We start from the raw sequence: 23,915 nt of genomic DNA on the forward strand, positions 1-23,915 counted from the left end.
TTAATCACTCCACAATTGGTGGCCGTACCTTCAGCTGCCAAGACTCTAAGCTCCCTAAGCCTCTCCACCTCTCTTTCCTCCTTTAAGATACTGCCTGGAACCTAGGATGTGATCATCTGCCCTAATATTTCCTTATCTGGCTTGATGTCAAATTTTATTTTCTAACACTCCAATGAAGTACCTTGGCACGTTATCTACATCAAAGCCACTATATACATATAGGTTCTCGTTGTTGGCCAGGACACGACAGAGAATTCCCTGCTGTTCTTCAAATCGTGCCACAGGATATTTAGGTTCACCCGAGAGAGCAGAAGGGGCTTTAGTTTAACGTCTGATCCAAAAGACGGTACCTCTGACAGTGCAGCACAGCCACACTGCCGTGAAGTATCAGCCGAGATTATGCGCTCAAGTCTCTGGCAAGGGTTTGAACCTAATCTTTTGACTCAGACTCAAGAGTGCTACCACTGAGCCACGTCTGACCCTGTGGTACAGACAAGTAATGTGTCTTTCATATACATATGCTGTTTTCAGCAAGCAGTAATGAAATTAAAGTATCAAAACCCCATAAAAATATAGAAAGATTTGTGTATTTCACGATTTGAAACACAATAGATTTTGAACCACAAGTATCAGTGGACTGAGTGAGACCAGTGGTGGTTAAAAAGTGCAGCGGCAGCGGGAACGAAGGAGACTGAGTGAGACCGGCGGTGTTTAAAAAGAGCAGCGGTAAGGGAAAGAAGGAGACTGAGTGAGACCGGCAGTGTTTAAAAATTGCAGCAGCAGCGGGAAAGGAGGTGACTGAGGGAGACCGGCAGTGTTTAAAAATTGCAGCAGCAGCGGGAAAGGAGGTGACTGAGGGAGACCGGCAGTGTTTAAAAAGAGCAGCGTCAGCGCGCCTGAGTTTTGAAAGGGGAAGCCAACAGTGACACCACAGGAGAGCTGCAAGGTGATTGGTTGGTGAGTAGCAACTGTTAAAATATCTTAAAAAATAAGGGGTAAGTTTTTTGTTGTTGCAAATAAAACCTCTGGAGATAAGGTGAGTACTACTAAAGTGTTTTTTTTTTAAAAAGAATTTTGGATTGAAGTGGGTATAACAAGGCCCCTAGTATAATTAGTATTTTTTTAATTCAGGGAGTAACTAATTAACCTAAGGGTAAGTCATGGCAGGAGAGCTCAGCCCCATGATATGCTCCTCCTGCGATATGTGGGAAATCAGGGACGCTTCCAGTGTCCCTGATGACCATGTGTGCAGGAAGTGTATCCATCTGCAGCTACTGACTAGCCGTATTACGGAGCTGGCACTGCAGGTGCATTTACTGTGGCGCATCCGCGATGCTGAGGACATCGTGGATAGCACGTTTAGTGAGGTGGTCACACCGAAGGTAATGGCTGCACAGGCAGAAAAGAGATGGGTGACTACCAGACGGAGTAGTAGGCGCAGGCAGGTAGTGCAGGAGTCCCCTGTGGCCATCCCCCTCTCAAACAGATATACTGCTTTGGATACTGTTGGGGGGGGGGGTTGACCTCCCAGGGGAAAGCAGCAACAGTCAAGTTCGTGGCACCACGGAGGGCTCTGCTGCACAGCAGGGGAGGAAAAGGGTTGGAACAGCTATAGTAATAGGGGATTCTATCATAAGGGATGCAGATAGGCGTTTCTGTGGCCGCAAACGAGACTCCAGGGTGGTATGTTGCCTCCCTGGTGCTAGGGTCAAGGATGTCTCAGAGCGGCTGCAGGACATTCTGAAAGGGGAGGGTGAGCAGCCAGAGGTCGTGGTTCATATTGGTACTAACGACATAGGCAGGAAAAGAGATGAGGTCCTGCAAAGTGAATATAGGGAGTGAGGCAGAGGGTTAAAAAGCAGGACCTCTAGGGTTGTAATCTCAGGATTACTCCCTGTGCCACGTGCTAGTGAGGGTAGGAATAGGAGGATTAGGCAAATGAATGCGTGGCTGAAGAGCTGGTGTAGGCGGGAGGGCTTCAGTTACTTGGATCATTGGGATCTCTTCTGGTGCAGAGGTGACCTGTACAAGAAGGACGGGTTGCATCTAAACTGGAGGAGGACCAATACCCTTGCGGGGAGGTTTGCTAGCACTACTCGGGAGGGTTTAAACTAGTCTTGCAGGGGGGTGGGACCCAAAGTAGTAGTCTCTCAGATGAGATAGTTGAGGCAAATGTAGAGGTTAAAGCAAGCAAGTCCAGTAGGAAGGCCAGGCAGGGGCAGGACAGGGACCGTGGAAGGTCTGGTAGGCTAAACTGCATTTACTTTAATGTAAGAAGCCTTACAGGTAAGGCAGATGAACTCAGAGCATGGATCGGTACATGGGATTGTGATATTATAGCTATTACGGAAACGTGGTTGAGCGATGGGCAGGACTGGCAGCTTAATGTTCCAGGGTACCAATCTTTCCGGCGTGACAGAGGTGGAGGCAAGAGAGGAGGGGGAGTTGCACTATTGATTAGGGAGGACATCACGGCAGTACTTAGAGAGGATATCCCGGGGGGAATGTCCAGCGAGGCCATATGGGTAGAACTTAGAAATAAGAAAGGGGTGATCACTTTGATGGGATTATACTATAGGCCCCCCAATAGTCAGAGGGAAGCGGAGGAGCATATATGTAGGGTAATCACAGATAGGTGTAGGAATTATAGGGTTGTAATAGTAGGTGATTTTAACTTCCCTAATATTGACTGGGACTGCCTTAGTGCTAAGGGATCAGATGGGGAAGAATTTGTTAAGTGTGTCCAGGATAGTTTTCTGAAGCAGTATGTGGATAGCCCTACTAGAGAAGGGGCTACACTTGACCTCCTCTTAGGAAATGAGGATGGGCAGGTGGTTGATGTGTCAGTGGGGGAGCACTTTTGGACCAGTGACCATAACTCTATTAGCTTCAACATAGTTATGGAAAAGGATAGGACTGGTCCTCAGGTTGAAGTCCTAAATTGGGGGAAGGCTAATTTCGATGGCATCAGAGAGGAACTCTCAAAGGTTGAATGGGAGAGGCTGTTTACAGGTAAAGGGACATCTGGCAAGTGGGAGGCTTTTAAAAGTGAGATAGGAAGAGTTCAGGGCTGGAATGTTCCTGTTAGATGGAAGGGCAAGGCTGGCAAGTTTAGGGAACCTTGGTTGACGAGGGATATTGAGGGTCTGGTCAGGACAAAGGAGGCGGCATGTGTCAGGTATAGGCAGCTGGGATCGAGCGAGTCCCTCGAGGGGTATAGGGGATGTAGGACTACACTTAAGAAGGAAATTAGGAGGGCAAAAAGGAGCCTTGAGATTTCCCTGGCAGATAAGATAAAGGAGAATCCTAAAAGATTCAATAAGTACATTAAGAGTAAAAAGGTAGCTAGGGAGAGATCCTTAAGGATCAATGTAGCAATCTACGTGTGGAGCCACAGGAAATGGGTGAGGTCTTAAATGAATATTTCTCGTCCGTATTTCCCGTGGAGAAGGTCATGGAAGCTAGTGAGTTCAAGGGAGGGAACACAGATATCCTGGAGCATATCAACATTACAAAGGAGGTGTTGGAGGTTTTGAAGTGCATTAAGGTGGATAAATCCCCAGGGCCTGACCAGGTGTATCCTAAGATGCTATGGGAAGCAAGGGAGGAGATTGCTGGGGCCCTGGCAGAGATTTTTGTATCATCGTTAGCCACGGGTGAGGTACCGGAAGACTTGAGGATGGCTAATGTTGTGCCTTTATTTAAGAAGGGCAGCAGGGAAAGCCAGGGAACTACAGGCTGGTGAGCCTTACATCAGTGGTGGGAAAGCTATTGGAAGGGATTCTGACAGACAGGATTTATATGCATCTGGAAAGGCATGGTCTGATTAGGGATAGTCAGCATGGCTTTGTGCGTGGGAAATCATGTCTCACGAATTTGATTGAGTTTTTCGAGGAGGTGACCAAGAGGATTGATGAGGGCAGTGCGATGGACGTTGTCTACATGGACTTTAGCAAGGCCTTTGACCAGGTCCTGCATGGTAGACTAGTCCAGAAGGTTCGAACACATGGGATCCAGGGTGAGCTCGCAAATTGGATGCAAAATTGGCTTGATGATAGGAGGCAGAGGGTGGTAGTGGAGGGTTGTTTTTCAGATTGGAGGCCGACCTGTGGTGTGCCACAGGGATCAGTGCTGGGCCCTCTGTTGTTTGTCATATATATTAATGACTTGGATGTGAATGTAAGGGGCATGATTAGTAAGTTTGCAGATGACACCAAAATTGGTGGTATAGTGGACAGTGAAGAAGGTTGTCTAAGGTTACAACAGGATATAGATAAACTGGGAAAGTGGACAAAGGATTGGCAAATGGAATTTAACACAGACAAGTGTGACGTGATGCATTTTGGGAAGTTAAACCAGGGCAGGACATATACAGTGAATGGCAGGGCCCTGGGGAGTGTTGTTGAGCAGAGAGACCTTGGGGTGCAAGTACATAGTTCCCTGAAAGTGGCAACACAGGTAGACAGGGTGGTGAAGGCATTGTATGTTATGCTTGCCTTCATTGGCTGAGGCACTGAGTACAAGAGTTGGGACGTCTTGTTACAGTTGTGCATGACGTTGGTTAGGCCGCATTTGGAGTACTGTGTGCAGTTCTGGTCGCCGCACTACAGGAAAGATGTGATTAAGCTAGAGAGGGTACAGAAAAGATTCACAAGGATGTTGTCTGGTTTGGAGGGCTTGAGTTATAAAGAGAGATTGGATAGGCTGGGTTTGTTTTTCCTGGAGCAAAGGAGGCCGAGAGGGGACATGATAGAGGTATATAAAATTATGAGAGGCATAGATAGGGTAGATAGCCAGAGTCTGTTTCCCATGGTCATGGTGACTAAAACTAGAAGGCATGGATTTAAGGTGAGAAGGAGGAGGTTTAAAGGGGATCAAAGGGGTAAATGTTTCATACAAAGAATAGTGGGTATCTGGAATGAGCTGCCTGAGGAGGTGGTGGAGGCAGGAACAGTAGCGACATTTAAGAGGCATCTGGACAGGTATGTAAATGAGAAAGGCATAGAGGGATATGGAATTAATGCAGGCAGATGGGATTAGTATAGATAGGCATTATGGTCGGCGTGGACGCGGTGGGCCAAAGGGTCTGTTTCTATGCTGTATGACTCTATGACTATCAATTACTCTTTGGCTCAGGTTAAAAAGTGGTGTGAAGGGCTGCATGTGGAAAAAGATATTTCTGGTTTAAGGTTTGCAATATTGATCAAAAAATGAATCACAATCTTGGGTTCCTCACAGGGTTTATATTCACACATGAAATCAAAGTGATGTGCTGTGATGAATCAATTGAGCCATTATAAGAGTTCTTCCAGAAAGTAAAAATACATTACCTTATCCAGCCATAAATAGTTAATAAATACAGAAAGTGCTGGATATACACAGCAGATCTGGCAGCATCTGTGGAGAAACAGAGTTAACGTTCCAGGTCTGTGATCTTTCATATGTTTCTTACACGTCTTTTATTTTACCCTTTGACTGTTCAGATTTATGTACTTGATCTATTGCTGGAAATAAGCCAAAGGCTGGTCTAGAAATTGGTTTGCGCTCAAATTTGAGGAAAATCAGTGGCGGCACCGACATAATTGATACACAAGTGGACCATGTAAAATTATTCCATGTGTATCATCAGGATGCAACCGGTGTGCGGGTGGTACCAGTGTGCCAGTTGTGAGGAGGAGGGTGTTGACTGGCGGGAGCAGTGGTACTGACACTGGTCCTATAGAGCGTCCGGGGGAGGTGATTGGAAACAGGGTAAGGGGTGGCCAGCACTCTTACTCCTCCTCCTGGCTTCACATTCAGGTTAAGAAAAAGGTTACTGACATTTTTGGGCAACTTTCATCAGTCCCTTTTCGGACCGCTGGTCTAGTTGCTTTAGGTATAGCGCATGCTGTGGTCAATCATGATCCAATTTTCCACAGAGGCCTGAAACAGGCACCAGACCCTCCATTCATCCAGCACTCTGCCACTATAGACTGAGCATGTGCATGCCCCATCACCCTTCAGCTTTAATTTTTTTACCTAAAAACAGGCGTCGTGCAATTCAATTTATAGGCCTTTATTTTCCATTACAACTTTCTAAATGTTGCTTTGCTTGCTCACTGTTGCGTTCTAATGTTATCTAGGTAGGAGGAAATAATTATAATTTACATTTTTACATTTAAATTGAGCCCCATTGCAAGTGACATCCATACTAAATTAGACAAAGAAATATTAAAAAAGTAGTTTTCCTTAGTTGAAACATCCAAGCATAGGATTAATTGTTGCTGTCTTGATTAGGCATTTTTTAAAAAATCTCTTTTCGCTGGGGACAATGAAAATGAGTTTCACATAAAAGCTTTTTGTCACGTGTCTTACAGGTACTGAACTTTCAAGATGTGTTATTTTGAAATAGGTGCAAAATGCTGCAGAGAACTGTATGAGGCCACCTCGTTTTTGTTTTGTAGCAGATGTTGCAAGTTAAACAGATCCCATCTAACTATTACAACATTTACTTCTACTAGTGTTATTAAATAAACCCAATTCAAAGTTACCACCCAAGATGCACGTTTTTTTCAATGTCAGTCAGTTGGAGAAGCCATATACAGATTGTCATATGGGTTTGTTCAGTTAAGTAGGCATATTATCCCCCAGATCATTTCATGCTTAAGGTCAGGTACTGATTCATAGGAAGCTGTGCTTTGTACTATCTGGAGAGTTCCTGAATTGTGACCAACAATGGAGTATCACCTCCTTTGAGATTTTAACATCTTTAATCATAGAGACATTTTCCCCTAAAATCAAAGATTTAGTCAGAAGTAACTGAATGGATCAAATAGCAAAAAGATTCAGTTGTACCAGTGCAAATGCTATTTCTGCAGGAAGTATTTGAAATCTTATACTTTTGCTAAAGCTATTTGTCCCCTAACTTGAACACTTTTGTTAAATGCTTTGTGAATGCAGGGCACATTTGTACATTACAGAAACAAAACTTGAGTAATGGTTTCACTTGTACAAGTTTAGTGCAACTTAGACAACAATAACAAACCAGCACTTGAACATTAGAAAGGAAAATAAGCAACCCTGGTCAAACTCTTCCAAACGCTGAATAGTTGCATTTTATCATTGGAAGCTTTTAGTTTATAAAACAAACATTTGTAATCCTAAAAAGGAATGGTCACAATCAGTTTAAGTGAAATGGGAGCTGAACGTAGTTGTATGTGGACAATGAATGTTAAAAATTACTATAATTAAATGGAAAATGGCTATTTCAATATGAAGGGTTAGTTTAGTCAGGTTCAATTAACTTGTACAAAATAACCAATTCAAACCACAGGGTGGAGCCGTAGCTTCAGGAGGAACATAGGAACATAGTAGCACAAGCTTGTTCCGTCATTTTATTAGATAATGGCCGATATGTACCTTGACTCCATTTACTCACTGTTTCGCCATATCCCTCGGTAATCTTATTCATCAAAATGTTTATCAATCCCAGTCTTGAAAATTTCAATTGACTCAGCATTCAGGCTTCCACGATCCTGTGTGAGAAAAAGTGCTTCCTCACTTCCCTCGGAATGGGCCTAGCTCTAATTTGAGATTATGACCTCTTGGTCTGGATTCCTTCATCGTGTAATTTCTATTTCTTAACTTGTTATGCTGGAATTTGAACTCTAGACTGCTAGCCCAGTACCAGAACCATTAAGCATTGTAAGTCCAATAACCCACACCCTTTCATAAATACCAGATGCTAAAACATTTTCCAAGAAAGACAAACACACATGGCCACTGTATTTACCAGCAGAACTATCGGACTTAAAAGTGGTTGCTGTTTCCTGATCAGCTTTCTTAGATCTTTCCTGAGAGTAGCCTGACCTGCAAGCTATCTGGCAGGCTACTCAAGTGTAAATGTATCAGAGGCTTCAAATATAAAGACCACTATTTTGAAATTATTTATTCACAATCACTGCAATGATAGCACCTGCACAAGAAACTGTAGCATTCATGTGAAACTGATCTACTGTAATCCAATTTCTTCATGTCCTTTTATGTCACACATCATCATGACTTGGATCTATAATTGCTATTCCTTCACTGTCACTGGGTCAAAAACCTGGAACTCCCTTCGTAACAGCTCTATGGGTGTACCTGCACCAGATGGACTGCAGCACTTCAAAAAGCACATCACCTCCTGAAGGCAAATAGGGAGGGACAACAAATGCTGGCCTTGCCCAAGAATAAAAACAAATTCTCTTTTCAAATACTTATCCAATTCCTGGTCAAATCATTTATTTGTTTCAATAAACCATGCACTTCTATCTATTTTCTTATGATATATACCATTGAGGAAAAAGACTCCATGAGAAGGATGCACCATCTGTGGCTATGGCTAACAAAGGAAGTTAAGGATGGTATCAAATTGAAAAAAAGGCATACAATGCTGCGAAGATTAGTGATAGGCCAGAAGATTGGAAACATTTTAGAAATCAGCAAAGGATGACTAAAAATATAATAAAGAGGGAGAAATTAGAATGAGAACAAACCAGCAAGAAATATATAAAAAGACAGTAAGATCTTCTACAAGTATGTAGAAAGGAAGAGAGTAGCTAAACATTGGGCCTTAGATGAAGAGACTGGTGAATTAATAATGGGAAACAAGGAAATGGCAGAGACTTTGAACAAGTGTTTTGTATCTGTCTTTACAGAAGACACAAAAAAATCCCCAGAATAATAGAAAATCAAGGGATAAAGGGGAGGAACTTGAAACAATCACTATCACGAGAGAAAAAGTATTAGGAAAACTAATGAGACTAAAGGCTGACAAGTCCCCAGGACCTGACGGCCTGCATCCTAGGGGTTTAAAAGAAGTGGCTAGAGATAGTGGATACATTGGTTGTAATCTTCCAAAATTCCCTAGATTATGGGAAGGTCCCAGCAGATTGGAAAACCACAAATTCAAGAAAGGAAGTGACATGCTTAAAGCCCATTACATTTCGAAGCTTTGCCAGTTCTGATGAAAGGTCACAGACCAGAAACGTTAACTGTTTCTCTCTCCATAGATGCTGCCATACCTGTTGAGTATTTCCAGCACTTTGTTTTTATTATATAAAAGTAGGGAAGACTTGCTACAACTGTAGAGCGTTGGCGAGACCATACCTGGAATACTGAGTACAGTTTTGGTCTCCTTATTTAAGGAGGGATATACTTGCACTGGAGGCAGTTCAGAGAAGGTTCACTAGGTTAATTCCTGGGATGAAGGGGCTGTCTTATGAGGAAAGGTTGAGCAACTTGGGCCTATACTCATTGGACTTTAGAAGCTCGAGTGATCTTATTGAAACATATAAGATTCTGAGGGGGCTTAACAGGAGAGATGCTGGGAGGATGTTTCCTCTTATGGGAGAATCTAGAACTAGGGGGCTGAGTTTCAAAATAAGGGGGTCTCTCATTTGAGAGAGATGAAGAGGAATTTCTTCTCAGAGGGTTATTAATATCTGGAATTTTCTACTCCAGTGAGCAGTGGAGGCTGGGTCATTCAATACATTCAAGGCTAAGCCAGACAGATTTTAATTTACAAGGGAGTAAAGGGTTATAGGTGGCAAGAAAGTGGAGTTAAGGCCACATTCAGATCAGCAGTAACCATATTAATTGGAGGAACAGACTCGAGGGGCCAAATGACCTATTCCTGCTCCTATTTCTTGTTGTTAGCATATGGAATCATGTCATTTTCTTTCTTTTTTTATTTATTTAGAGATACAGCACTGAAACAGGCCCTTCAGCCCACCGAGTCTGTGCCGACCAAGAGCCACCCATTTATACTAACCCTACAGTAATCCTATATTCCCTATCACCTCCCTACACTAGGGACAATTTACAACAGCCAATTTACCTAAAACCTGCAAGTCTTTTGGATGTGGGAGGAAACTGGAGCACCCGGCGAAAACCCACGCAGACACAGGGAGAACTTGCAAACTCCGCACAGGCAGTACCCAGAATCGAACCCGGGTCCCTGGAGCTGTGAGGCTGCGGTGCTAACCACTGCGCCGCCCATAATTTAGTTGTCACTTAATTTGAAGCGGAGTAGCAGTGAGGGAAATAAAGAGGAAAAAAAAGCAGCAAAATGGGATTGGAGTTGGTAGTTGTGGAATAGGTCAAATGTTGTCTTCTGTTCTTAAATTTTATGATTTATGTAAATTTCCCTTGGAATGTCTTTTTGGGTTGAGTACTAATTAAGATGTTTTTCTATTTAAGAATTTTGAACCTCCAGTAATAATTTGAGCCAGAAGGAAGTGTCTGAACATATGGACAGTATTTTTGAAGCCACAAAATGTGGCCTGGACTTTTGCTGTGGGTGTTTGTGCCCCTTTAAATAGTGTATATACAAAAATATCAGCTAAAGAGGTACCCCAGGATTGCTAAGTGGCTAATATAACCATTATTTTTTTAAATGTAAAAAAATGCACTCAAAACTATTAAGTTTTAAACTCCAAATATCCAAAAAGAGCTTGAGATCCAGTGGGAATGAAGATTTGGAAAATTTTGTAACTTGTTAAAGGTCAGCAAGTGTGTACTGAGAGTGGACATAGAAAAAGAAAATATGCAAATTACATATCTTTTCTTCAGACAAAGTGGGATACAGTATACAAGTAATTGTGAGACATAGCATATGGCTATTGTAGCATTCTTAGTCAGGGAATGGAGAAGAGGGGACAGGTGATTTTTGGACCTATGGTTTACTTGCCTCATATCTGGATCTTTGCAGAGTAAGAGATAGATTGCTATGATTAACTAATACCATTATTGTTCCATCATGCAACTACCAAGATGGTAGCATGTGAACAAGATAGACCCTAGCCTTCTTTGGTCTAGCAATTTCCCTCATTATAATTAGAGAAAAAGAGCCAAGGGTTAGAATGCATTACCGCATATTCAGACATTTCATTGCTGGTTCTTTACGGGGGCAAAATAAACATCTGCAAGAGGAGAATGACCCTGGGTACTCAGCATCAGCTGACATATCGTTCACCTGAAGGAAAGAGTTGCTCTTTGATTGTTACACAGGGTAACATCGCAAATAAATCCAAAGATATGACAAAACAATTCACTCTCGTTTGTATCTTAAGCATCTGCACTCTCATTCACTGGGTAGACATTTCAGTCAGCAATCAAAAATTTTGTGCAGTTCTTGTGCAATCCTGTACATTATTTCTGTAGATGGGTCAAGCTGACCTCACTGGACATCAAATACAGTGCTACATTCTGGCATGTAGAATTTCCAGTTTTTTTTTTGGGACAACGTTGCTTTAAAAAAATGGTCACATCCTAATGGTTTACTTATGCAGTTACACAAGCAGCCAAGCTCACTATCAGATATGTTTGAGAGTTTTCATTTATAGTACACACAATCCATTTCCATGGACTCCACAATACAATCACAAATATAGGTTGTAGTGCTGAGCTTCCAATTAAACTTACAACATGGTAATCCAGGAAATAACTGGCAAGAGATTATGCTTTATGATTTGGAGATCCACGCAAAATAGTACAATCCAGAATACAATAGTACACTGAATTAAAGGACAGATTTACTTTGACTCTCAAAGATTTTGACAAGGCTTCACATCAACTATTAATAGCTAAAGAGACACAGGAGACAGAATATAGTGATATATAGAAACCTGAAGGGGAGCTGTAACTAGGAACTTTGCAGGCTATAAAGAGACTGTGCATGATATCCAAGTTTAGGTATTGGGACACTTGATATTTTATACATGTTTTAATGAGTTGTACGCCCATGTAATAAGCAAAGTTCTGTAAATTTGCAAAAGATACCAAAATAGGACAGAGTAAATAACGAGCAAGACAAATAATGAGATACATTGCAACCAGATAGAAGGATTTGATCTTTTAGATAACTGGACCATAGATGATGCACACAATTCAATATGGAAAGGAAAACAAATTTGCAGTTGTATATTACCTTTCACATCATTGGAAATTCCCAAAGTGCTTCCAAGACAATAAATGACTTCTGATGTATCACTTGTGTTTGCAAATGCTGCTACCAATTTACCAGTGCAAGATCCCACCAACAGCAATGAGACAAATGACCAGTTAATCTATTTTGTGAAAGATCAAACCTGAAACATTAACTCTGCTTCTCTCGCCACAGATCTGCCAGACCTGCTGTGTATTTCCAGTACTGTTTTTATTTCAGATTTCAGGCATCTGCAGAATTGTGCTTTTAATTTATTTTGTGGAGTAGATTGAGGGAAAAATGGTGTCCAGGACCTCCCTGCTGTTTCAATAGGGCCAGGGCATCTTTTATATACACACACGAACAGGCGCACAGTTTGATGTTTCATCCGAAAGGGACTGAAGTGTCAGCCAAGATTATGTGCTTAAATGCTGGAGTGTGTGGAATCCACATTTCACTAAAAATAGCAGACCAAGAAAAATATACCCTATTTTCTTTCTTCAATTGGACTACATTGTATAGTAAAATTGGTAAGCTAGGAATATCCCAGGACCTTGCATCAGATGTTATTTTCAAAACGGTCATTGTAAACCAGATGAGCCAAATATCCCAGGATTGGCTGTAGCTCCTGCAGTATTTCTTCTCTCTCCTCACTGTCTCCTGAGCTCCCATCTCTCTCTCTCTCACCTCACCACCCCCAGAGCCCCCATATCTCTCCTCCACCCACAACTTCAATCCACTGTCTTAGGAATTTTAAACTCTTCACCTCAGGCTGCTGGAGGCAACACGCGGCATAGGAATGCATGTTTCCTGGAAACTGGAGAGGTGTGATGTTGCATGGTGTAGCTCCTGGCTTTGGTGGACTGGTAAGTTCTTTAACTAGCATCAATAGCAGCAGAGAAATCATTCTGCCCCCGGGATAGAGCCATGCAAGCATTCAAGTCCTGAGATAGCAGCTTCTTTGACAGGGTGAATGTTGAAAGTTTTAGTTTCTCCCACAAGGGGAAATATCCTAAGGGGCAGAGTTTAAAAATAAGAGGTTTCCCCATTAAAGACTGATGAGGAGAAATTCCGTCTGAGAGGTCGTGAGTTTGTGGAACACTTCCCCAGAAAGCAGTGGATGCAGGTTCATTGAATGTTTTTAGGGCAGAGGTAGACAGATTCTTAACAAGGGAGTCAAAGGATAGCGGGGGGTAGGTAGGAAACTGGAGTTGAGTCCACAAACAGATCAGCCATGATCTTATAGAATGGCAAGGCAGGCTCGAGGGGCCAAATGACTTACTCCTACTTTGTATGTACGTTCATATGCATTCCACAAAAAAAACTCCACCTGCTGCTGCCTCACACTTAACTGCATGTCCCGTGTTTTAATTTGTAAATGGTCTTGGTGTACTGAAAGCTGTTTGTAGTTTGTCATTTGCAAGTGGCCAGGGTTTCAAGGTGCAGCTTGTATCCATGACAATGCAAGTTATTTGGAACTGTCGATAAATACCCATTATTTTGTACAGGTTTCACCGTTAAAATGCAAATATTCTTGTGCAGTGAAACATTAAACTAATAGACACTAAAGCACTTGCTATTTTACGGTCTCAATGTTGTTTTAGCACTGATGGCCGTGGTTTATTCAACACTATTAACTGCACTCATAAAGGATATTTTTTTTTAAATGAAATAAATGTCAAAACCAGAATTATACTGTGGGCTGTGCCAAATTATGTCTGCCAACAGAGCACTCTGCATTGGGTTTTAAGTGCAAAGCTACACTAGCCAGTGTAGCTTTATATAATCAGCAGACAGCATTAATAAGATTTAATACTAAAGTTATAAAGTACTCGACAGATCCAGTGGACCATCTGAGCTCTTTTTAGGCCCCAATGCATTCTAGGCTACAGTTGTAAAAACCAAGCTCTGATGCAAACTCTCCTATAGTGGGTTTCATGCCACTTGGCTTTGAGTTATTTGAATCAGATAACCAAGTTTTACTAAAACTTGTTAAAGAACACCCTAAACCCTTTCACAAAGTGGCAGCTTACTTTCTAGATTGCTAAAATATTCTCAAATTACAGCAAACTTAGGAAGGGAGTACTTATCACTGCAATAAACACCATGCCCATGCATTTCCTTTAGAAATCTGACCTAGATTTATCAAATGACAATTTCAGGTGTCATTTACAAATGAATTGATATATACAAAAAAAGGAATGCTGAAATTTATGTCAAAGGAGAAATAAAATAGGCCAGCACACAAGTTAATGAATACAGGTTTATATTACAATGTGTCTTGTTCTGGTACAGTTGTGTCTGCTTCATAAAAAATAACTCATGGGTAACTTTTAATACACAGCTCATTGAAGGAGGAGTTTATGTGGGCACAAAGCAGTAACTGCATTTTATGTATATTTTTGCAGGAAATATTAACTACATCTGAAACAGTGCCATGTCAGTAAAGCATAAACATTACTAACCACATTGAATTATTTACCCATTAACTCAGTATTTTCTGTCCCATGCCATTTTCCCTTGAACAGAATATAGAGAACAAAGGCAAGTTCAGAAATTAATGTGGAAGTAACTGCAATCTATGAAGGGATATATCTCAGATATTAATGACCAGTAACCGTCAACTGTTCATCTAAATAAAGGTATTTGGAAGAAATAGGCCCATTCTATTAAATTTAAAATTTGCTTGTATCCTCAGCAACTTAATTGTACTAAGCAGGAACAAAAAAAACCCCTAAAAAGGCATGGTCTCACCATGGTACTGTAAACACAAGTATGGCAACTAAACATGATGGCTGTACTGGCTGCTTCAGAAAGTGAACAGACATTAAAATGAAGAGTCACATTGAGTAAACCAAGGAGTTAAACTTTTAACATTGTTAGAAAGGGAAATGCTGCATTTAAAGCTATGTGCTTTGTGCACAGTAAATCTATGAGCGCGAATGGTATTCAACTTAAAGTGTATTAAAAAAAGGTTATGAGGCAATTTCCCAAATTATTTATAAATGTAATTCAACAATTTCACACTTGTGAGACCAGACCTTTTTAAAACAGACACGAAAATTATCCAGTCATGCAAAACTTCCTCTTAAAGATTTTGCATTTCTTTGCCGATCTTGTAGCTCAGGATTTTGTTCCAGTCTATCTTGGTGCGGGTGACTGGCAGCTGCCGACGCAAGGCTTTAAACGTAGTGTCCGACATGGTCTGATAGTTTTCATTGATAGCAGTCTGGAAAAAGTAAATGCATTTAGATTGTGGGGAAAAAAAAAAAAGGGGAACACAAGTGCTACAAGCAAAATAAAATAATTTGCAACAAGTTCTATAAAAAAAGACAAGTACAAACAATGACCATCAATTGGTGCTCACCCACGAGTTCCTCTTGCACTGAAGCATGCACTCGGAAATTTGCTATTTTCACTGAGCATCAGCTGATATTTAGACTTTAAGGGGGAAAAAGAACTGAACCTCAGAGTTTACTGGACCAATAAATGGAAATCCCTATTCTATGAAAGAAGTGGCCACCACCAATCAGCACACCATTCCCATCAAACTAGCTTTCTTTTTATACTTTTACATGTACTCAAGTCAGTTAGAAGCTATATTTTGTTGCTGAATTGACTTTTTCTGTAAATATTTGTCTATTTGCTTTTGACATATGTTTAGTGAAAGTGACGGTAATGTGCTAAATTGATCGATGTAGTCCTGGCCCAAGTCTCAGACAACTGCTCAATGAGGCAATTGCAACAATTGGGATGGGTATTTTACTTGCCATACTAGAACAAAAGAATTTGAAAATTTGTAAGACACACACACAAACTAAAGCCTGTCGTTTTAAAAAACTGCAAAGGCTGATAAGTCCCCAGGACCCGATATCCTACATCCCAGAGTATTGAAAGAGGTAGCTATGGAGATAGTGGATGCATTGGTGATCATCTTCCAAAATTTTATAGATTCTGGAGCGGTTCCTGCAGATCGGAAGGTCGCAAATGTCACCCCACTATTTAAGAAGGGAGGGAGAGAGAAAACAGGGAATTACAGACCTTTTAACCTTACATCAGTCGTTGGGAAAATGCTACAATCTATTCTAAAGGATGTGATAATGGACACTTGGATAAGAATAATCTGATTGGGCATAGTCAACATGGATTTATGAATGGGAAATCATGTTTGACAAACATGTTCGAGTTTTTTTGATGTTAACAGAATTGATAATGGGGAGTAAGTGGACGTGGTATATTTGGATTTTCAGAAAGGAAGGAGGTTGGTTAGCAAAATTAAAGCACATGGGATAGGAGATAATATACTGGCATGGATTAAGGATTGATCAACAGGCAGAAAGCAGAGAGTAGGAATAAACAAATTATTCTCGCATTGGCAGGCTGTGACTAGTGGGGTACTGCAGGGATCAGTGCTTGGGCTCCAGCTGTTCATAATATATCTCAATGATTTGGATGTGAGGACCAAATGTAGCATTTCCAAGTTCGCAGATGACAAAACTAGGTGAGAATGTGTGTTGTGAGGAAGATGCAAAGTGGCTTCAAGGGGATTTGGACAGACTTAGTGAGTGGGCAAGAACGTGGGTGATAGAATATAATGTGGAAAAATGTGAGGTTATCCACTTTGGTAGGAGGAACAAATGTGCAGAGTATTTCTTAAATGGTAAGAGATTAGAAAGTGCAGATGTACAAAGGGACCTGGGTAGAGGCCTGCTACCCAACCTGAATCTGATGGGACCGGACGACATGTGTCGGGTTCGGGTCGGGCCGGACACACAGGGGGAGTGCTCTGCTGTTAAGTATTTTAAAAAAAACTTACCTGAGCTGGGAGTCCGCGACGAAACGGAGTCTGCGCAGTGAGTGAGTGACGTCTCTATGACGTCATCGCGCATGCGCTGCAGCTTCTTGCAGGTTCTGTGTCAGGAAGGTAAGTAAAGGATGGTTGGGTCGGGCCCACTGTGGTTCAGTCGGGTTCGGTTCGGGTTCTTTCTCCCGACCTAAAGCAGGCCTCTAGACCAGAGTGTCCTTGTCAACAAGTCACTGAAAGCTCACATACAGGTGCAGCAAGCAATTAAGGCGGCTAATGGTATGTTAGCCTTTACTGCAATAGGATTGGAGTACAGGAGCAGTGAAATCTTGCTTCAATTGTATAGAACCTTGTTTAGACCGCACCTGGAGTACCATGTGCAGTTTTGGCCCCTTTACCTTAGAAAGGATATTATTGCCATACAGGGAGTGCAACGAAGGTTCACCAGACTTGTTCCTGGGATGGCAGGACTGTCCTATGGAGAGAGATTGGGGAAACTATGCCTGTATTCTCTGGAGTTTCAAAGAATGAGGGGTAATCTCATTGAAACCTACAAAATACTTAAAAGGGATAGTCTTTTTTGCACTGGAGTGCTGACTTGGATTGCATTAGAATGTTAAAGTGGAAGTTTGGTGACTGAGGAAGTTCAGTGAGGAGGGAGTGAGGAGCTCCTTTCATTTCCTACCTGTCCTCAGAGTGAGGGGAGTGGAGAGTCTCCAAAGAGCACAGCTGACTGGTGAGTAAGCCCTGGTGGGTATTTTTCAAAGTGGATTGAATTGTAAGTCATTGTTTCAGCAAGACTTAGTTGTTTTTTTAAAAATTATAATCTTCTAAATTTTTAAATTTAAAGGGTTTAGTCAAGGCAGGAGAGCTTGAAGCTGTGGTTTGTTCCTCTTGCTGCATGTGGGAATCCGGGAACATTTCCAGTCCCCGGTACCAGCATGTGTGCAGGAAGTGTGTCCAGCTGCAGCTCCTGGAAGCTCGGGTTTCAGAGCTGGAACGGCAGCTGGAAACACCGGAGCATCCGCGAGTCTGAGAGCATCGTGGATAGCACGTACAGAGAGGTGGTCACACTGCAGCTGAAGGGACTTGAGGAAGGGAGGGAATGGGTGACCACCAGTCAGTCCAAGAGAATCACGCAGGAAGTTCAGGAGTCGCCTGGGGTCCCGCTTGCAAATTGGTATTCCATTTTGGAGGCTGATTCCTCCAGGGAGTGCGAACCGAGCCAAGCTTCTGGCACCGCAAGCAGCCTGTCTGCACAGCAAGGGGGAAAAAGAGGAAGAGCAATAGTAATAGGGGATTCTATAGTCAGGGGAACAGATAGGCGTTACTGCGGCCATCAACGTGACTCCAGGATGGTGTGTTGCCTCCCTGGTGCCAGGGTCCAGGATGTCACAGGATGCAGGGCATTCTGAAAGGGGAGGGTGATAAGGCAGAGGTCATGGTACATGTTGGTACCAATGACATAGGTAGAAAAAGGGATGAGGTCTTGCATCAAGAATTCAGGGAGTTAGGCAGTAGACTAAAAAGCAGGACCTCTCTGGTTGTAACCTCTGGATTATTCCCAGTGCCACGTGCTAGCGAGTATAGAAATAGGAGAATAGCACAGATGAATGCGTGGCTTAAGAGTTGGTGCAGGAGGGAGGGTTTTAGATTCCTGGACCACTGGGACCATTTCTGGGGAAGGTGGGACCTGTACAAGCAAGACTGTCTACATCTGAACCAGAAGGGAACTAACATCCTTGCTGGTGGGTTTGCTAGTGCTATTGGGAGGAGTTTAAACTAATTTGGCAGGGGGAGGGGATGCAGACTCCTAGCAGAATAGGGACACAGCTAAATTCAGGAAAGCGAACAAGTCAGAGGGAATACAAGTTTCAAGGGAGTAAGACCAGGATGGAAGGCCTCTACTTTAATGCCAAGACTATTGCAGATAAAACGGATGAGTTAAGGGCAATGATTGACACGTGGAATTGTGATATAGTAGCCATCATGGAGACATGGTTGAGGGAGGAGCAGGATTAACAGCTCAATATCCCGGGATATAGAATCTTCAGGCGAGACAGAGGAGGGGGTAAAAGAGGAGGGGGCATTGCAATATTAGTTAAGGAGTCAGTTACTGCAGTAAGGAGATATGATATCTTGGAGGGGGCATCAAATGAAGCTTTATGGGTACAGTTTAGGATAAAAAAGGGACAGTCACATTGCTAGGTGTTTATTATAGATCCCCAGATAGTCAGCGGGAAATTGAGGAGCAAATATGTGCGCAATTTGCAGAGGTGTGTAGAAATAATAGGGTAATTATATTAGGTGATTTCAACTTTCCCAACATTAATTGGGATAGTCATCGTGTTAAGGGCTTAGATGGAGTGGAGTTCTTAAAATGTATACAGGAGAACTTTTTAGCCCAATATGTAGAGGATCCAACAAGGGAGGGTGCAGTGTTGGACCTAATTCTGGGGAATGAAGCCAGACAGGTGGTTGATGTGTTGGTGGGGGAGCATTTTGCTGATAGCGACCACAACATGGTACAATTTAATCTGGTCACGGAGAAAGAAATAGACAAGTTGCAAAAAATGGTTTTGGATTTTTTGGGGGGGGGGGAGGGGGGGAGAAAAAGAGCGAATTTTAGTAAAATAAGGCAGGATCTGGCTACGGTAGACTGGAAAGAGTTACTTGTCGGGACATCTACAGAAGAGCAGTGGGGGGCATTCAAAAAGGAAATGGGGAGGATACAGGCCCAACATGTTCCCTCTAGGGTAATAGGTAGCAGCAACAAGCCCAGAGAACCATGGATGACCAGAAACATTCAGGGTACGACGAGAAGGAAAAGAGAGGCTTTTAGCAAATTCAAGGAGAGCAAATCAATGGAAGCATCAGTGGAGTACAGAAAGTGTAGGATGGAGCTTAAGAAAGCAATTAGGAGAGCAAAGAGGGGATGTGAGAAAGCTCTGGCTGGCAAAAGTAGGGAAAATCCCAAGATATTCTATAAGTATATCAATGGGAAGGGGATAACCAGGGAAAGAGTAGGACCAGTTAGAGACCAAGGGGGAAATTTGTGGGCAGAGCCAGAAGACATTGGCAGGGTGTTGAACGAATACTTCACATCTGTCTTCACCCAAGAGAAAGAGGATGTAGATATGGAACTTAGAGAGAGAGACTGTGAGGTTCTTGAGCAAATTGTCATGGGGAGTGACAAGGTATTGGAGGTTTTGGAAGGCTTAAAAGTGGACAAATCTCCAGGTCCCGATGATTTGTGTCCCAGGATGCTGTGGGAGGTGAGGGTGGAGATTGCAGGGGCTCTGACCCTAATTTTTAATTCCTCTCTGGCCACGGGGGAGGTGCCAGAGGACTGGAGAACAGCTAATGTGGTCCCACTATTTAAGAAAGGTTGTAGAGATAAGCCAGGGAACTACAGACCAGTGAGTCTCAAGTCAGTGGTAGGGAAACTATTGGAAAAAATTCTGAAGGAGAGAATCTATCACCAGTTGGAGGCGTAAAATTTGATTAGGAATAGTCAGCATGGCTTTGTCAGAGGGAGGTCATGCCTAACAAATTTGATTGAATTTTTTGAGCATGTGACCAGGTGTGTAGATGAGGGTAGTGCAATTGATGTAGTTTACATGGATTTCAGCAAAGCCTTTGACAAGGTTCCACATGGGAGACTTATCAAGAAAGCAAATGCACATGCGATACAAGGTAACTTGATAAGGTGGATTCAAAATTGGCTTAGCTGTAGGAGACAGAGAGTGATGACAGACGGCTTTTTTAGTGACTGGAAGCCAGTGTCCAGTGGCGTACCACAGGGATCTGTGCTGGGTCCCCTATTGTTTGTCATTTATATAAACGACATAGATGACTATGTGGGGGGGTAGGATCAGTAAGTTCGCGGATGACACAAAGATTGGCCGAGTGGTTAACAGTGAGGTGGTGTGTCTTGGGTTACAGGAAGATATAGACGAGATGATCAAATGGGCAGATGGAATTTAACGCTGAAAAGTGTGAGGTGATACACTTTGGAAGGAGTATTGTGACACGGAAGTAATCAATGAACGGCCCGACACTGGGAAGTTCCGAGGAACAAAGGGACCTTGGCATGTTTGTCCAGAGATCTCTGAAGGCAGAAGGGCAGGTTAATAGGATGGTGAAAAAGGCATATGGGACACTTGCCTTTATCAATCGAAGCATAGATTACAAAAGCAGAGAGGTCACGTTGAAGTTGTATAGAACTTTGGTAAAGCCACAGCTGGAGTACTGTGTGCAATTCTGGTCGCCACATTATAGGAAGGATGTGATTGAATTGGAGGGGGTGCAGAGGCGATTCACCAGGATGTTGCCTGGGATGGAACATTTAAGCTATGAAGAGAGGTTGGATAGGCTTGGAATGCCTTACCTGAAAGGGTGGTAGAGGCAGGTTGTCTCACATCCTTTAAAAAGTACCTGGATGAGCACTTGGCACGTCACAACATTCAAGGCTATGGGCCAAGTGCTGGAAAATGGGATTAGGTAGACAGGTCAGGTGTTTTAATGCATCGGTGCAGACTCGATGGGCTGAAGGGCCTCTTCTGCACTGTATTATTCTGTGATTCATGGTAGATGCAGCTACGATTTTCCACCTGGTTAGAGAGTCTAGAACCAGGGGACACAATTTCAAAATAAAGGGGTAGCCACTTAGGACAGAGATGAAGAGCAATTTCTTTACTCAGAGGGTTGCAAATCTTTGGAATTCTCTACCCCAGAGGGCTGTGGAAGGTCAGTCATCGAGTATGTTTAAAGCAGAGATTGACAGATTTTTAAATACAGATCACATAAGGGGATTAGGATAGTGGGGGAAAAAAGGCACTGAAATGGAAGATCAGCCCTGATCATATTGAATGGTAGGAAGGCTCAATGGGCTGAATGGCGGGGAAGGCTCGATGGGCTGAATGGTCTACCCCTGCTCCGATGTTCCTAAAGGGAAGTTTCAGCCGAGCGAGTGCTGCTTAGCTGTGAAGTTTATTTCTCTGCTTCAACTAATTGGTGTGACAGCTGTTCTCAAGCAGGTGCCATTCTATGACTGAATGCCAAACATTTACATAAGATCACAAACAGATTTTAGAATACTGGAAATCAATCCAAATATCAATTGGGATAATCAAATATCCGTTTCATACCTGGTATTCATTTTCTACTGCTTCTACAAGTTTTGTAAATTCTTTTGCCATTTGGGCTTCGTTCTGTAAAAGAAAGCAGGACAATCTAGATGTAAAAATATAAAGCGAGTCCTATTTAGATTACAGACTGTCCTATGGCACAATTTACTTGAGCTTTATTAAAGTCAACCATCCAGTGTTCCCAAGCCAGTTGGACTGCAGCAGCCACCACATTCTCAAGGGCAATTCGGATTGGCAACAAATGCTGGCCTTGCCAGTGACGCTCATATCCCATGAAAGAATACAAAAAGTTTCAAGTAAAGTTATGAAGACTCCTGATAGCATAGATACTACCTAATGCATTAAAGCAAGCAGACTTAGTGGTCTATGCTGTGTTAGCTGGTCTGAACATGGCCTCAGCATTCTTGAACCAATAAAAAAAAAAGGGGGGGGGGGGTGGGGGTGTGGGTAGAAAAATCAACTACGGCTCCAATTTCTGTTTGTGAATCAGAAATCCCTACAGGAAAATCTATATAGGGAGAGGATCAGGTGAGGCTTGATGCCTTTCCCAGTAGTCTGTCTAACTCCATTTATGTTGACAAATTACAAACAGCTACTTGAGTTGGGCACCAGAGCTGTTGACACCTCTGAAATAGTACATCAACATTCAGTGCTTTCAACAAAGATGTGGGGTGGAAAAGAGAAGACAGAAGGGGAATGGAGTGGGGTGGTGGTTGCAAAGATCATTAATGTATAAAAGACCATGCTGCAAAAAGAAAACATGCAACACTAGACAAGATTTATGGAAAAGATTTGCAGTCACCTCAAAGAATGTTACCAAGAGAGAGAGAGAGAAACTGAAATGGTTAATTTTCTTAGAATGTGGAACAGTAGTTTTACTTACAGTGACAGACATAGTTTCCTGTACATCTTTATGGCTGACCAGTTGAACATTGCCATCTTCATAATAGTGAACCTAAAAAACAAACTTGTGAAAAGGTTTGGATTTGCAATTCTTATTATTTTTTACTAAAAAGCAATTTTACTGAAAAAGGATTTTACATTTGATTTAAAAATTGCAGTACTCTAGTAATGCATTTTTTTTTAAAGATGCCAACATACGATATTTAGGTTTGTAGCAAACTTGTTTAGTTGTACCTTTTTAAAAAAAATTGTACACCACTTTCAAACAAAAAATTGTGGCTACAGCATGTGATGTCTAAAGACTTAGTTTAAGTTTTTCCTTTGAAAAAAAGTCTGCAAGCTGTTTTTAAATGGACAATCTCAAGCACAGCAAGAACCCAAATTATTATTGAATATGCTCAGCAATATGGATTTATGGATTAATCTCTGACCCCGCTACCATAGTACTAGAATGTCACTCATGAGATTTAATACACTTATGCATCCTACATTTGTTTCTCAAACATGTGCAATTAAAGTGTCATTAATTTCTGTAATTAAACTATCACAGGTTTTAACTTCCAATGAAAAATATCTATTAGTGATTTAGTCATAATATTAAAACATGAGACTTCCATTTAGGGGGACAGTATTTGAATTCTAGCCTCAAACATTCACTTACAATAAATACTGTCTCAGTCATTTGTTGCATTGTGTTAAAATTAGGACAGAGACCAAAATTACAGTGTAACACCTCTGCTCCCTGATGTGCAGAGCCCATCGTGATTTTGGAGCGAGCTGGCCAATAGAGGTCCAGTGTTCAAGAAACTCAATGTAAAGAGACCACTCAAGAAATGTTTCAGATAAGTTTTTAAAATGCTTTTTGTAGGGTCAAGGAGGAGCATTAAATACTCCTCTTAGCCCCATGGAAATCTACCAAGTCCTCCAGACACCCTCACTCCCCCAATGCCCGTGCTCCCTCCCCACCCCGTCGAAAACCTGGCCTTCCCTTTAAGAGGAAAACCGCTGGATTGGTTCTGTGAAGGAACTTCTGGACTTCCCAGCTTCACTCCAAATGTGTAGGCACTTTATGGGTAATACTTGCATAAGGTTTTGACATTAAATTGGGTGG

The 23,915-nt window shown here is 42.2% G+C and overlaps 2 protein-coding genes across 2 annotated transcripts in view; both read right to left on the minus strand.

Moving 5' to 3' along the window:
* Window positions 1-7,579, minus strand: part of LOC137379558 (suppressor of tumorigenicity 7 protein homolog) — a 231,948-nt gene extending 224,369 nt beyond the window's left edge. The window contains exon 1 of the mRNA XM_068050546.1: window positions 7,399-7,579. Within this exon, the coding sequence (XP_067906647.1) occupies window positions 7,399-7,498 (100 nt within the window). The 5' untranslated portion in view covers window positions 7,499-7,579. The remainder of the gene's footprint in view (window positions 1-7,398) is intronic.
* Window positions 7,580-14,196: 6,617 nt separating this feature from the next.
* The window catches only part of LOC137379556 (F-actin-capping protein subunit alpha-2), a 56,096-nt gene continuing 46,377 nt past the window's right edge, over window positions 14,197-23,915 (minus strand). Inside the window, exons 8-10 of the mRNA XM_068050533.1 lie at window positions 22,785-22,856; window positions 21,902-21,964; window positions 14,197-15,176 (exon numbers count right to left, since the gene is read on the minus strand). Of these exons, the coding sequence (XP_067906634.1) occupies window positions 15,036-15,176; window positions 21,902-21,964; window positions 22,785-22,856 (276 nt within the window). The 3' untranslated portion in view covers window positions 14,197-15,035. The remainder of the gene's footprint in view (window positions 15,177-21,901; window positions 21,965-22,784; window positions 22,857-23,915) is intronic.

Source organism: Heterodontus francisci, chromosome 18, assembly GCF_036365525.1.
Source record: "Heterodontus francisci isolate sHetFra1 chromosome 18, sHetFra1.hap1, whole genome shotgun sequence".
NCBI lineage: Eukaryota > Metazoa > Chordata > Chondrichthyes > Heterodontiformes > Heterodontidae > Heterodontus > Heterodontus francisci.